Source organism: Balaenoptera borealis (assembly GCF_965194805.1).
Source record: "Balaenoptera borealis genome assembly, chromosome: 5".
Taxonomy (NCBI): domain Eukaryota; kingdom Metazoa; phylum Chordata; class Mammalia; order Artiodactyla; family Balaenopteridae; genus Balaenoptera; species Balaenoptera borealis.
Genome location: NC_138862.1, coordinates 76,909,449 through 76,925,895, shown reverse-complemented (window position 1 = coordinate 76,925,895; position 16,447 = coordinate 76,909,449). Strand labels below are relative to the sequence as shown.

At 40.0% G+C, this 16,447-nt stretch overlaps 1 protein-coding gene across 12 annotated transcripts in view; it reads left to right on the top strand.

Moving 5' to 3' along the window:
• The first annotated feature begins 857 nt into the window (after nucleotides 1–857).
• Nucleotides 858–16,447, top strand: part of CCDC50 (coiled-coil domain containing 50) — a 146,482-nt gene continuing 130,892 nt past the window's right edge. For 2 of the 12 annotated variants that reach the window (XM_082393268.1, XM_082393263.1), the window contains exon 1: nucleotides 1,171–1,579. In XM_082393268.1, the coding sequence (XP_082249394.1) occupies nucleotides 1,531–1,579 (49 nt within the window). In that variant the 5' untranslated portion in view covers nucleotides 1,171–1,530. Of the gene's footprint in view, nucleotides 1,580–16,447 lie in introns of all 12 variants that reach the window. The other 10 variants (XM_082393266.1, XM_082393264.1, XM_082393271.1 and 7 more) reach the window with 8 other exon arrangements.

Genomic DNA, 16,447 nt, shown 5'->3' with positions numbered 1-16,447 from the left:
GCAATGTCAAGTCCAAATGAAACCTCCTACATGTGGCCTCTCATACTGTGACTCTGAGCTGTGAGTGACAGAAAATCAACTTTTACTAGTTTAAGATAGTAAAATTACTAGCTTAAATTGAGAGGATGCTGGGGGTAAATCCCAGAATCCAGAGCAGCAGGAATCCCAGCTGCTCCAGGAACCAGCTGGTTTGCTATTGTGGTAACATCAGAACACACCCCCTTCATCTCTATGTCTTCTTATCTTTGCTCGTGTCTTCAGTTTGGCTTCACCGTCTACTAGGAAGAGCAAACCCTCCCCACAAGAAACAGAATGCTTATCTGTCCTTCTTTATATAATAACCCCAGAGAAGTATTCTGCTTGACCTGTCTTGGTCACACACCCATCCTTAGATGAATGTATTGGATGAGGGAGGAAGCTTGCTGATGGTGGAGAGGTTCTTCGGTTGTACAAGCTTGTGAGAGGAGGGCCCTCCTGAGGAGGGCTTCCCATAGGGAGGGAGAATTCTGTTGCCAGGAGATGCAGACAGGAGATGCTGTCTATTTCGGGGAGATAAAAATGTCACAATTATAGACCAATGTGTGACATGCCAGAAGAGAGAGATGTCTGACACACGTTGTTACCACCCTCAGAACCTAAAATCACACTTGGTAGACATTCATGCATTTCTGATGAATGAATGACTCAGTTCCCCCGGCTGGTTGTGAGCACTCTCGTCTCCTAACTAGCCCAGATTTTGATCAGCTGCTCTTTAGTTCTGTAAGTTGTAGTAGAGGTTTTTTTTAACGCCCATGTATTATCTTTCCTCTAATCCCAGGAGGCAAAGAGTGCCCGAGAGAGAGCCAGTCTCACAGCAAAGCATCCTGTGGAAACAGCTCACAGCATGGGGACTACACCGGCGACAGTAACGACTGTGTTCTGGGGGACCCGTGCGGCCTTTTTGAGGAAGCCTTCAGGACACAAAGCCCCCCACCGACAGACGCGACCCTCCGTCGGGAGGGAGGCAGGGCGCGGGGGCGGGGGCACCGCCGGGCCCCAGCCTCGGGCGCGCGTCACTCGGCACAAAGGAGACAGCAGGGAGGCGGCCGCGGGAGCCGATCTGCACTCGCCAGCCACTCGCAATTGCGGTTACAGACCTGCAGTTCCCCTCCCCCTCCCCCTCCCCCTCCCCCTCCCCACCCGGGCCCGCCCGCCGGCCTTTCTGTCTCCTCTCTCCCTCCGTACTGGCCGGCCCGGGTCCATTTCCGGGCTCTGGGTATTTGGTATCGATCAGGGCCGGGGGCGCGGGAGCAGGTGGCTGCGGCGGGGCAGCTGGGCCGCCAGCCTGCTGCGCCGGGGCCCGTCTCCCGCCGCCTTTGTCGCCAGTCCTTGCCCGGCGGCCCGCTCTGTCCTCCGGGCCCGCGCGCGCTGCCGGCCGGACTTGGCGCCGGGTCGGGCGCTGCTGCTGCTCCTGCTGCGCGCCGGGCCGAGCTCGGTGCCGACGGCCGCCGGGAAGCGGGAGGCGAAGGGCCGTCCGGAGCCCGGGCCAACATGGCTGAAGTCAGCATCGACCAATCCAAGCTGCCGGGAGTCAAGGAAGGTAGGGGCCGGGCCGTGGAGCGCGCGCCGGGGCCCCTCCGGCTCCCAGCCCAGCGTCCCTCCCGGCGGCGGCGGCGTCTCGGCGGCCCCAGCGGCGCTCGCTCGGCGCTCAGCTGGTGCCGGCCCGCCCTGGCCGGGAGGGAATTGAATTCAGGCTCTGCTGTGGGACCTTGGGCAAGTCACTTTCGTTCTGAGCCTCAGTTTTCTCCTACGAAAGGAGATTGTGGGAGAGAGGTCAGCACCACCCTCATCAAAAGTGGTTGTGCAAAGGTTCTCGGGAAGAGAAATGCCCTTAGTGAATGCTCCAGAGCTGGGTACATCTGACTTATTTCTGTTCCTAAAAATTCAGGCCCAGCCTGGCTAACTTGAAGGCTAGGAAGTGGGGAGGGGTTGACGTTCAGTTCCTTGTGGAGCCTTTGTTTTGAAACTTGACTCTTTCCCTCCTTCTGTCTACTTTTCCTAGCCCTGCGTCTGGCTGGCTGACTTTCCCACCTTCCTCCAGGTTTAAAAGTTTAGTCTGGGCACTGCCCAGCGCGAGCAGCGGATGGGAAGCTGCTATAAATACGCATTTTCTCATAAAAAGCACTAAGCGAGGGGGAGCAGGGGACTCACTGTGACCTTGATTTTTACTGGCTCCGTATACTGAGGTCCAGAAAAATCAAGATTGATTAGTATTGGTCTGGCTTGGCTTCTAGCAAGGATCCCACTGACTTCTTGTTCCTCGTCTTCATCCAGACCTAGTATTTTTTTTGTTTTTTTTCAGCTGAGATCTTGGGTGCTGGATTGCCTTAATCTTTAGTGATCTTTGGCTGTTATTTTGACCCTGGGAAGCATGGAAGTCCCAGAGTGCTCTCCGGGCTTGCAGAGATTGTCTTTGTAGTGGATGTTATTTGTTTCAGCTGACTCTTGTGGTCTTAGTTGTCTTGGGAATATGGAATTGAAAATAAGAATCTTTGCTTTCTTGGAACTGCGTGTTTCATTGTCAACCTGATTTGATTCAAAGGCGCTTGTGGGTGCTCAGGCTGACCCCAGAATTCGAAGAAAGCTTGACTGCTTTATGTCCCAGAGTTCCGAACACTAGGAGACAGTGTTGCTGATTTTATGTAGAATTTTTAATCGGGCTGGGCCTGTCGTGTTGTTCCTGAAGGATGTTAGAGCTTAGGCCTGAGATTTATATCAAATAGTATTTTTCAACCTTTCAGTTCCTAACCTGGCTTTGGTGAAGATTCTGGCATTCATATGTAAATGAACTTTTCTTAACACTGTCAAGTCTGGAGCCTGAGTGATAGGAAAGGCAAATTTACACTTTGAAAGTCCAGGTCTTTGAGATTGTCCTTAACCTTTCTGGTAAGAGAGAGAGAGAGAGAGAGGGAGAGTGTGTGTGTGTGTGTGTGTGTGTGTGTGTGTGTGTGTGTGTGTGTGTGTGTGTGTGTGTATTGGATGTCTCTAGAGAAAAAGTGATCCTTGTGTAGTGTGTAGTGCTTCCTTGGGGGTGGGTGAGGAGTTGGATGAGAATTGGAGTTCAAACACAACCTTAATATGTAAAGTATTAGTCATATAGTGCTAAGATTTTACCCAGCTCCCTGTATGTCAGTGACCTGAAACAAACTTGAAACTCACTTTCTGTGTATGCATTTATATTACTCTTAGGTCTTCTGGTTTCTAACCAAGACATGAATGGTTTATTCTAGTATATTCTTTCTTAAGGGTTTCAACAAACACTTCCCATCTGTAAATGCAAAATTTTTCCATTGCTAAACTCCGGAGTTTAACACATTTGGATTGCTTTTATTTTGCACAACATGGTGTTTGGCAGTCGGGTTTACATGATGTGGAAAAGTGGTAAGGAAATTTATGTGGCTGTTTCATTAAGTTAGAATTAAGTATTGATTTACTTTGAAGGTGGTCCGAAATTGTTGAGATTATTGTCTTTGTAAGCATCTGATTTTTCTAGTTCAAAGATCATCAAAGGAAGTGATACACTATACTAGGAATGTGCTAATGGTGGTGTGGTTTTTGATCTGGGAAGTATTCACATCGAATAAAGTGTATCTTTCCCTAATATAACTCTTAATTATGGCCAGTTGCTCCGTAATGATGTTTCTGGACCCTAATTAAAGAAAATAAAGTTGGTGTCCATGATTGGGTAAAACATACACAGACATTGAGACTTCTTAATACTGAAACTCCAACTCAGTTTGAAAAGAAAGTTTAGTAACAATTTGCTTAATATTCTGGCACAGATTTTTAAACTCCAGTTTTAAAAATCTGTCTCCTCTACTTCTCCTATCAATCTAAACCTTTATATACAATTACAATTTGGGATCATGGGGTAGATTCCAATAGAGATTGAGAAGAATAATGCCGTGGATGTCTGTCCCTTCCCACTGCCCTTTTCTTAGGAGGGAATGGGGAGCCCTGGGACTTTTGTTGTGAACTTCTCAACGGAGGTCATGGGTAGCAGCTGACATCAGGGAAAGAGACTATTTGAAAACTTGTTTTTTCTAGGTTAAAATCGAATGCTTGCTTATTTAGTTTTAAGATGGCCAAAGATATTCATCATTTGGACAGACCTTTGAAAAAAATAACTACAGCAGTATTTTTACGTTGGGAAATCTCTCTTAAAATAGGAGACAAAGGGACATGTGTGAGTTCTTTTGCAGTGAAAAGAATTAAGTCTAACTAAATGTCAACACACATTATTATTTCTGGTTTAAAAACATATTTGGAACATCTGAATACTTTTTGTAATGGAAATACTGTTACCATTGTTTAGTAGTAATGCTTTATTTCTTCTGAAACGTTTGAGGTTCTCTGCAACAAGATTTGAAAAAATTCTCAGCCACTTTTTTATCAGTAGATGTGTAACTCAAATGCATCATGCAATTTGTGAACGCTAGACAAAGGTATTCTCAAATAGACAAAGGTTCCAACAATATTCCGAAAGTTTTTTAGTTTAGATCAGAGCTTCCCCACCGCCAAAAAAAGAGCCCTTTTCATTAGTTAACAAGCTTAGAGTTTTGGTAAATTTTAGCTTCTACTCTGAATCTTCTTTCTGAAACTGCAATCCAGACTCCCCACTTTGTTTTTGCTCTCTCCAGTCTGATTCCCATCTCTCTACTTAGTTTTAATTGCTCACCAATCACTAATCTTGCCCTTTCCCCCATCTAACAGAGGTTTCACATTATCTTCAAGTTTTGGTCTGAGTGCTGTAGCCTGTCCATCAAAGCCATTTCTAGACCCTTTAAAGTTTATTAAGTCCTTTGCAGTTTTTTAGTCATTAGTGTTTTCCCACTTCTAGCCATTGAGCACTTGTGTATCAACCCTCCCATCTTCTACCAGGGCTAACCTTTTTTCTTTCCTTTCAGCAGTAAGAAATTTTATTACGTGTTATATATCCTTACTGTCCTTCAACTGGAAGTTTCCACCGTCTCCAAAGTTAGTTAACTCTGTGTGTGTGCAGGCACGTGTGCACCTGAGTGCAGTCATGATTAGCATCTGAAATTGGTGCACTTGGTAGAGACATTTCTTGAAATAAAGGTAGCTAGCTATTCTGAGAGCAAATCCTTTTTCTTTAGTGAAAGACAAAAGTTAATACAGTTTCAGAAATATGCCTAGAAAGCACTGATTCATTTTCGGTCCAGGACACCCCAGTGGCATAATGGGGTAAATTAAATTAATGGCATAAATCCAGAACTTTAAGGGGAAAGATAAAAAATTATGTCTGGTGCAGTAAGTTAACCAAGTAGTCCCAGAGATCTAAAGCATATCACATGCACACTAGGTATCTTATGTGATGTTGGTCTCTGAGAGGTGCATTATCTGGCTCCAGGGCAAACTCACTTTCGGTTTTCTTGAAAATTCCACAGCAGTTTTTTGTTGTTGTTATTGTCTTTTAATGAGACCACGGCTAGATCTTGAGTTAGGAGGTTTGTGTCTTCTTTTCTTTACCCTCATCTGGCTTCAGGTCTTTCACATAGCCAGCAAAGAAAGATTCAGCAAATATTTGAATGTGTGAATGAATGAATGAGTAAATCATGAATACTAGACGCTCCCTTTTAGTTTAGGAATCCTATCTCTGGCATAATTTCATATTCCTTCTCAGAGCATAAGCTCTTTTTTTTGTATTTTATTTTATTTATTTATTTTATAAATTTATTTGTTTAAATTTATTTTTGGCCGTGTTGGGTCTTTGTTGCTGCGTGCAGGCTCTCTGTGGTTGCAGCGAGCGGGGGCTACTCTTTGTTGCTGTGCGCGGGCTTCTCATTGCAGCGGCTTCTCTTGTTGTGGAGCACGGGTTCTAGGCGCACGGGCTTCAGTAGTTGTGGCAGGCGGGCTCAGTGGTTGTGGTGCACGGGCTTAGTTGCTCCACGGCGTGTGGGACCTTCCCGGACCAGGACTCGACCCGTGTCCCCTGCATTAGCAGGCGGATTCTTAACCACTGTGCTACCAGGAAGGTCCTCAGAGCATAAGCTCTTCAAGGGCAGAGATAATGCCTTTTAACCATGGGCATCATGTATCTTAGTGCCACTATTAAATTTATAAAAATTTTTAATCTATTTTTCTAATTTTTTTTCTTCTCTGATCTTTGCTGTGGTGGAGAGGCAGTCCTGTAGAGTTCAACGAGTTGTCGTAAAGAACCCTTGAGATTCCATACGTGCACCCAGAATGCCTCTCACATAAGGGAAAAAAACATCTTTCAGTTTATTGCTATGTGCAGGTATGCAGTACCTTCTTAAATGAATCAGTGATTTTTAAAAAATGAAATTAGCTGTTAATTGTAAAATAAAGATTATCTTAATGATTTGAGAAATGCTTTTTTTTTTTTTTTTTTAAACTAACAACTACATAAAGGACAACTTCTCCCTTGTGGGAAACTGTAAAGTTAATTGCTATTTTAAAAAAAGGATCTCAGAGTAGAAAGTATTAAAAACCACTGATCTAGGCCAGCCAGATTAGAGCCAGGATGGGAAAGTGAGTTGTATCAAACCGCTGAGGCTAAGTATCTAAAAATTGTCACATGGGGCCTAGAATTAGAAAAGTTCAAAACCGAGTATTCACACAGCTCAGTCTTCCCTGCTCTCTCCTTTCCCACCTTCCCCTTCCTTTCCTGTCTCCTCCCTTCCTCTCTCTTCCTTTGTTCCCTCTCCCTCTTCTTCTCTTTCTTTTAAATTATTCTGTAGATGCCTAAGAATCATTCCTCATGTATTTCATTAATACTGTCATTTAAAACAGTGGATAAAAATAATGAATGACAAAACAATTCCAGAGATTTTTCTCAACTTATTTTAGGGATAATGTTTGATATGAATGTTAATGAGTTAACATAGGTTTCATTTTATTTTTTAATTAAAAGCTTTTTTTTTTTTTAGGTTTTTATTTCGATTCAGCAAATGAATTACTGGGTGAACTACAGGAGGTCATACTCCTGCCTCAGTGTTTTTTTCTACCTAGAAAATGCATTTCTTCTCTGGTACACTCAGCTGAAGGGGCTAATGTTTAGAGGCTTGGACATTTTAAGAAGTTTAAACATATTAGGGAAATAAAGAAAGCCATAGGCTATTGTCTTTTCTCTAGTTCTTTTCAGGAACATAGGAGTTTTGATTGAGATAAATGAATTTTTGCCTCAGTAACAAAAAGCAGTGTGATACCACAAAACTTAAGTAAACTCTGCTTGAAATTCCAGTTCTCTAAGTACAGGAGTGTATTTTAAAGTTAACTACCCTGACCTATAAGGGGAAAAAATAAACCTTATCACAGCTACATTTGCAGTTTCAGATGTAGCCACTGGAAGGGCTGTTGGATTAATGTTTTTAATTGATGACCTATTTAAAAGTGTCCTGTGCTTCAAACCTGTAAAATTAGGATACCCTAGATCCTAAATAAGATCTACAAAGGATCATTGGTCTTATATACCTTGGGGATTATTTAGACTATTTATTCCCAGAAGTTTGAATTTAGAAACCAGTAAAAAAGAGTTCCTAGATACTACTTTTAAAAGGACACGACAAACACGCATACTCAAAAGAACTATTTTTTTGGTCATTATTATCATTAAAACACATAAACACACACACATTAAGATATGTAGGTCTTCACATGATAGTTGGTAACCATACACTGACATAAAAGCATTGAAAACTTTCTGATAAACCAGAACCAATGTAAAACCAGTCTTGCTTGTTCTATATCAGTGTTTTTTTCTTTTTAGTCAAATTCATTGATGTATAATTCACGTACAGTAAAAACTCATCCTTCTTAGTATGTAGTTCTGAGTTTTGACAAATGTATAGTCTTGTACCCACCACAGCAATCAAGATACAGAACAGTTAACATAACCCCCAGACTGTTCCACCCTTTTCCCCACCTCCACCAACCGCTGATGTGTTTTCTGTCCCTATAGTTTGGCCTTTACAAAAATGTCATATACATGGGATCATCCAATAAGTTGCTTTTTGAGTGTGGCTTCTTTCGCTTAGCATAATACATCTGATATCATGTGTGTATCAGTAATTTTGTTCTTTTTTTATTGCTGAGTTCCGGTGTGTGGCTGTACCACCTTTTGCTTATCCATTCACTGGTTGACGAACATTGGGGTGTCTTCACTTTTGGTGGTTATAAATAGTCTCTGTAAACATTTGTATACAGGTTCTTTCTGAGGTGAACATGTTTTCATTTCTCTTGGGTAAGCACCTAGGGTAGGATTACTGGGTCATATGGTGAATGTATGTTTAGCTTTATAAGAAACTGCCAAACTTTTTCAAAGTGGCCTGTACCATTTTGCATCCCCACAAGCAATGTATGTGAGCTCCAATGGCTCTGCATCCTTGTCTGCACTTTACATTGTCAAGATATATTTTTTTTAATTTTTAACTATTTTTTTTAAGGGTTTAAATTCTGGTTTTGTTGTTTCGTAGCTGTGTGATCTGCATTTTAACAGTGTAATATTATCTTATGTGGCTTTAACTTGCATTTCTCTAATGACTAATGATTGGAGCCTCTTTTCTTGTGCTTATTTCCTATTCTCATATCGTTTGTCGAAGGAGTGTGTGTTCTAAGCTTTGCCTTTAAAAAAAAAATCAGACTGTTTTCTTTTTATTGAGTTTTGAGGGTTCTTTACATATTCTGAATTCAAGTCTTTTGTCAGATAAATATTTTGAAGATGTCGGTGGTCTTTAAACCTTGGTGCAACATTAGGATGATGTGGGGAGCTTTGCTATAAACATATTCCTGCCCTACTTGATATCAGCTGAATCTCTTGGAGATGGTCCCAGGAATCTGTAGTTTTTTATACCTAGATTATACTCTTGGACTTACAATGGACATTTGGAACATATGACTAAGAATACTGTGGCCACCCTAATGCAGGAATGGATCCTATCCTACTCTGATTTTTTAAGCTTTTGCAATGGCAACTCATTTCTTTATCAGGGTTAAAGAATGGGCAGCATTTTTTTTTTTCCTTTTAGTAATTGAAATTAGTTCCTCTAAGATAGGGGTTTGCAAACTATGGCCTATGGGCCACCGCTTGTTTTTATACCAGTGAGCTAAAGATAGTCTTTACATTTTTTAATGATTAAAAAAAAAGAGGAAGAAGAATGTTTTGTGACAGGTAAAAATGGTATGAAATTCAAATTTCAATGCCTAAAGTTTTATTGGCACATAACTTTGCTCATTTGTTTACATATTGTCTGTGGCTGCATTCATGCTGTGAAGGCTGAGATGAGTGAGTCATTATAACAGAGACTATGATTAGCAAAGATTAACTTCTTTACTATCTGCTACATTGTGGAAAAACAATAATTTCTTTGGGACCATTTCAGTGAAACCGTTTAAAAAACTTCCCTATTTAATCTTTTTTGATATTTCAGTTATCAGTATGAACATTTATCAAAACTTTTCTTATTATAGTGGTGCGCTGTTGGGGACTATTATTGGCTGAACTCATGTAGCATGTTTTATTTTTGTAGTGACTTTTAAAAATACAGGCTTACATCCTGATTTTTATTTTACTTTTTTTTAAGAAGAAAATGTGCTCTCCATATAAATTTCTAGGGACTTCACAATTGATTATCAAGGTAGAAATCTTACGTAAAGTAAGAATAATCCATATGCCAGTTCTGAGTAAGGATCTGTGGGGCTTTCATGAGTGAAGTGCATGAGTAAACAAGTTCAACTTCTAAAAAGTTTGCTTATGATTCTTAGCTCGTTACTTGTTACTGGCTCTCTTCAAAACATGTTACGAACATTTGCATGAACGAAGTGTCACTTTGTCTTCTTGGAAACTTGTATCAGAAGTACCTAGGTTGATTTACCACTAAACTTTGAAGGCTTAGTGTGTGATGAGCATTTCTAGTCCTGATACAGCTTCTCAGTGACCAAACACCAGGGGAGTCCCCACTGGACTTTTTTGGCTTTTATTTTTCTAATGAGTCATAAAGACTGAGTCACTTTCCATTAACATTACTCCAGGACTTTTAACTGCATATAGTAAAAGCACGAATGACTTACAAGGATATCTTTCCCTCTTCATTGCCTCCCCATCAACAATTTTTTTTGCCTGTTGACTATAGAGAGGAGTCCATGATTCACTTTAGGTATTATATTCACTAATTTTTGAGTAGCACTTCCCACCAAATACTTTAAAATATTAGCTTTGTCTTTCATATTATGAAATTTGGCAAAATACGGAATGTTAGGGTTGGCAAATACTTTCAAAACGTTTTTATTGTCTAGATGGGAAACCAGAAGTAGAGGAAGAGAAACAAGAGACTTGATTAAGATTCATATCCTCTCATCTGCACGTTGAGTTTGGCCTGACATCTGCCAGCAGCTATTTTGGAAAGGACTGTGCACTCTCAGTGTCTGCATTTACAGATCACTTTCTGGCTTTGCTTACAAACGGTTCCTTATCCTGTCAGTGATTGCTGGATTCTAACTTGCCATGTCTGCTTCTGTTGTTTTCCCAGTTTTCCATGGTCAGACCTCATTATTTGAAATTGAGCTTTAGTGTACCCATGAAGCATTTCTTCTTTTCTTTTCCCCTTGTAGTTACCCCATTAAAACTCCACAGAGCTAATGTTTGAAAGATCATTTTGGCTATGTGTGTATATTGGAGGGGACAAGCTGGAGGTTTAGAAAATGGTTAGGGGGCTATTATTGATAGACTCCAGTTTACTGTGCTTTTAACATCCCCGAATTCCAGGAACTTGGTTGCAGTGGCGCTCAAGCTCCCCAAATTAAGATAATTACTGAGGCTTAAAGGCAGCGCTGCCAAATAATTTATAGGCCAAACCCAGACACTTTGTGAGTAAAAAGGGTGATTCTAATAATTTTACCAGAATAGGTGTATGCTGGTGACCACACAACTGCAAGAGACATTGCTGAAATACCACAGGCAGTTGGATATGATGACTAAGTGAGCGCCCTGTTAAAAAACCCTTTCTAGATATGAAATGTAAAGTTTTTGTTGACACTTAAAACCTGAAGGGTACCTGTTTCCCGTAGACTGTCTTGAGATTCTTAATGTGTTCTCTATTTCATAATTGATTACTAAGTGAAGTCTGCTCAATTGGAGGTAGTAGGAATAATTAAGATTTCATTTAGCTCTTCATATGTGGGTTTCCGAAAATTCTACTTTTTTTTTTTTTTTTCAAAATTTATTTTTATTTATTTATTTTTATTTTATGGCTGTGTTGGGTCTTCGTTTCTGTGCGAGGGCTTTCTCTAGTTGTGGCAAGCGGGGGCCACTCTTCATCGCGGTGCACGGGCCTCTATCGTGGCCTCTCTTGTTGCGGAGCACAGGCTCCAGACGCGCAGGCTCAGTAGTTGTGGCTCACGGGCCCATTTGCTCCGCGGCATGTGGGATCTTCCCAGACCAGGGCTCGAACCCATGTCCCCTGCATTGGCAGGCAGATTCTCAACCACTGAGCCACCAGGGAAGCCCCGAAAATTCTACTTTTAATTAGTTAGTTTTCTTTTTGTTTCCTGTTTATTGGTTCTCCCCATTTATTCCCCCTGAATGTGGAGAATGGGTGTTGAAAAGATTTGTGCAGTTGAAGGGAGGTAAGAAATGCACACATTTCTGATTCCTACTTACTTGTCAGTATGTAATATAACTATCATTTTCTTCATCTTAAATAGAGTAGGAGGCTACCATTTTACTCTGTACATTTCTGCTGTGTATCTTTTCAGTAATTGAGCTCCTCCTAGAATTATTTTGCAGTATTTGCTCTTGTTTACTGATACATTAAATAATTTGTCCAGATTGAAAGCAAGCTTGTATAAAATTTAACTTAAGCAGACTGACTTCTTTGGGAAGGGGAAGTACTTTGAACCTGGACTTGTTAAGCCTTGGTTTCACATCTCATCTTTCCTACTCATTTGATGTAAGGACTCAGAGAAAACACTCAGTATCTCTAAGCTTCAGTTTCCTTATCTGTTTATTGGAGATAATATTTACTATGTCTAATATGTGGACTTTCCATGAGAGTTAATTGAAGAAATGGATATGAAAGTATTTTGAAAAATGCGGTGTTACACATTCAGCCTCAGTGATATTACTGTTCAAGTTACCCTATAATACTCCAACTTTTCCTTTTTCCAGACCATTGTTATTTGAGCCCTAATCCTCTCCATGGTATTTCCTTCTATACTATCCAAATATAGTGTATTTCTATCCTCTCATCCTCTCACCACCTCCCCAGGCCCAACTCAAATGCTGATTCTCTGCTAAGTCTACCCTGTTTCTTTCCTGTGTATCTCTTTAACTTACTTCCTTAAGCAACATGTCTCATCCTCTGTATTGGTCTGCAAGCTCTCTATCAAGACAAGACTGGTAGCTGACTGATCTCAGTACTTCTTGGGGATCCTTACACATAGGAGATACTCCAGAAAACTTGTCAGAGTATCTGACAGCTTATGTTCAGTGGGCAGACGGACCTGATCTAACTGAACTAATGACACTAGAATAAGAGCTATGATGGTTTGCATGAATTCACTGGGATAGGAATAGAGGATTAGAAGCAATCACTTTTACTTTTTGTTGCATGAAATTTCCCCATCTATCAAATGTCTGTAGGGGACTGATTGGTGTTAAGGTTAACTCAAGGCCAAAAGACATAGTAGGCTCCTTTGGAAGCAATGATCTTACCTGTTTATGGATTGATTTTAGTTAAGTAAGACCCTGTTCAAGTGTGTACATTTTCCAGGATTGTGATATGGTATCATTTTGTTGCTGTTACTAAAAGATCCAATTAGTTTCTTAGATGGTGTTGGATTCTATTCAGAATTTTTACGTTTACTGTTTTCTCCTTTAGAGTTATTTTTAGGTAAAGGGGTCAAAGTTCTTAAAAAGTTTTAACTAAACAGGTCACATGTAACATGTATTTTTTAAGTTCTTGATTATAGAGTTCCTGATTGTGAAGAATCTGAATACTTTGAATTGGAAACGAAAAACATGAATGTACAGATTATAAACCTGGTATGGTTTATGATCAAGAGAGGGTGGGAAAGCGTGAGCAAAAGAGCTCAAGAATTTTTGCTTTGGGGGTGGATATGTTTACTTCATACTTATTTAGGATGGTTTTCTAAATTAGGGCATACTGTTTAGTCTCTTTCAGCTTCATATGGTGTATCAGAAGTTAACACTGTTTTAAAAACATGCAGTGCTACAAAAACCAATTTATACTTCTAGGTAGATATTATAGCAGTTTTTTAAAATCATCAAAATGACTTTGAATTCTTAAAAAACAAGTGAGACAAGTGAATCAATCCTCTAGAGCAGAAAGGTATTTGGACAGCTTGTCTTCCTGTTCACAGATGCAGGCTGCCCCTGATTTTCTTTCACTTCCTCTTCAGGGGAATTACATGATAACCAAATATACTATAGGATAACCAAATATACTATACTGAAGCCAGTTTCAGTAACAATACATGGAGAAATCCAAGGCATTTAGACCACATTCTAGTTGAACTTAAATTTGGTGATCTTCAAGAAGACTTCTGAATATTGAGGGTGTTCGCTTTCCCAGGCTGTACTCTGTTCATCTGGCCCCAGGTTAACCTTTTAGTAAATAGTGCAGTCCACAGTTGCGTTCATCGGACAGTAAATGAATGATAACATGGTCTCATTTTACCATGATACTGAAGGCTCTGTGAGAACTGCTAGTTGAGACAGGATAAGTCTACCTTTTTATAAGTCACTAGATTGAGCAAAAGGTTATTTTAAGATTTATTGGTGGTGAAGGCTACTATACATAAAATGTGACGGATAAAAGCAGATGTTTGCCATTTTGTACGGTAGAACTAGTAAAACCAACAACAGCAATGAAGAAAGCAATATTTGGTACAGGAGAAAGTTAGCATAACAGTCGTCCTGTATGGATGGTCTTTTACATAGCTGTGGTTATGACGTTTTAGATGATGTGCTTGTATCCAGGAGACAAATATATATTACTTATACTGAATCAACTAAATTTCATACTACCCTATATCTAAGTTGGAGGAGCTCTTAAAAATAATTTGGACTGTTTCCTTATAGGTCAGGACACTGAGGTTCTGATTTGGAAAGTGACTTGTCAAAGGTCACTTGGTGAGCTGCTGACAGAGCCAGAACTAAAATTCTGACTGGTATCTGGAATGAAGAACTGGGCTGTTTGTACTTCAACCTGTTTGTTCCTTATATGCTACAATAAGGCCATTATATTTCTATAAATTGGGAAAGAGATATCTACATTTCTCATAGTAAGATACCAAAGTGCCATGTGGATTTGGCAGAAAGCTTTTACTAGCGTATTCAAGGAACAGAAATTAGGAAAATTCATCTGATTTTAGGCATGCTGTATTTTATTTTATTTTTTTTATTTTTTATTTTTTTTAATTTTATAGCTACTTTATTTATTTATTTATTTTTGGCTGTGTTGGGTCTTCAGTTCGTGCGAGGGCTTTCTCTAGTTGCGGCAAGCGGGGGCCACTCTTCATCGCGGTGCGGGGACCGCTCTTCATCGCGGTGCGCGGGCCTTTCACTATCGCGGCCCCTCCCGTTGCGGGGCACAGGCTCCAGATGCGCAGGCTCAGTAGTTGTGGCTCACGGGCCCAGCTGCTCCGTGGCATGTGGGATCTTCCCAGACCAGGGCTCGAACCCGTGTCCCCTGCATTAGCAGGCAGATTCTCAACCACTGCGCCACCAGGGAAGCCCTGTATTTTAAATTTACATGTTAATATTTTGTTTAGGTTTTGATGGCTTAACTTCTTCTCAACAGTCTACTCTCCTACCATTGTTGATGGTGATACTTTGATGATTCTTCTATTTTAGTAAACTATAATTACATGACTTTCACATAGAATTCTACTTTGCTTTCTAATCCTGGACGTTCAACTGAAAAAAGTTTGGAGTGGTGGAGCTTATTAAACATTCTAGACACATTGATTTCCTTTTAACTCAGGCCCACAATGCGTACGTATAGGAAACATGTTCTCCCTCATGAGAAAACATGAAGTTAGAAAGAGCTATTGAAATGTAGTCAACTGTTGATTATATTGTAATTCCTTGCCAGGAAACATTTCCATACATTCATAAGAGGAAGTAGTGATTGCTTATTCCATTATAGATTCTATACTACAGAAGTGATAGGTCTGTGTTAATCAGGGACTTAGTGAGACCTGACTAAAAGAAGTACTTAATAGAAAATAACTAATTATAAGAATTCATTAACTCTGATGATACCAGTAGTAATTGGAAGTTCCGTTTATTGAACTTCCTTTTACTGAGTGACAGATGTTTTCTTTGGCCCTTCACTTACCTAATTTAGTCCTCACAACATTTATCCTCATTTTGCAGATGAGGAACCTGAGGCTCAAAGAGATCAAATAACTTGCCTAAGATCTTTTAGCCAATAAGAAAGCAATATTTGAATCCTGATCTGTATAGCTCCAAAGTTGTTTTTTCTTCTCTGAAATACTCTTTAAACATTAGGCAAAATCCAAATCAGAACCATGATGCCATTTTATGTACTCTGTTCACTTTTGTATCATTGAAGAGATCTCAGCTTCGTTCTTATTGGAGTTTATTACTAAACTTCAGTTTTTGCTTCTCTCTTCCCATAGCACTAACTGAGTGTCCAGCCTTCTTTGGTAATAGAGAACCATCAAATGTTCACATCTAACTTAAATACCACTAAGGTGAATACAGGTTTCCTTCTCAAAAAGAAAAGAAATAAAGTAAAGTAAAGTTCATCCCCTCTGATGAACTATATGGAGAACCAAAGTGGTTGACAGAATTCCTTCTTAAAATCGATGCACAACTCCCTGTTATCTGCTTAGGAAGTTTCTGGCTATGCTTTGGAACACAGGCTTGTTTTTTCCAGTTTTCTGTTGGGTCATTACCTTCTTCTGTATAGAGTATTTCTAGGAGACGAAATCTGCTTTTAATGTAAGCCTGCTTGTAAGAGAATTCTCCTGGTCTTCTGGGGAGGCATTCCCCTAGTAAGTGTAAAAACTGAGTTGATCCTAGGAATGTACCCATGATCTCAAGATACCTTTTAGAAAAACACAATCTAGTCAGTAAACGTGACCAATTATTGAGCATACGGCAGCATATCAGAGTAGAATTCCAGAAATCTCAAGACTTGTCCATTTATTTTATGTCCATACTTTCAGATTTACATTATCCAAGATTACTGGAAATGAGTGTAGAGTTCTGACAAATGGTTACCACAGTGGAACTGTGAGTGTTGCAATTTGCTTTATGGGAACAAGATTGTAAGAGAATATTTTTCCCATGCCAACTTATCCCATGAGCAATTTTTTAAGTTTGTTTTTTTTAAAATTTTGAGTATTACTGTACTCTCAATCTTTTGAAATTGAAATG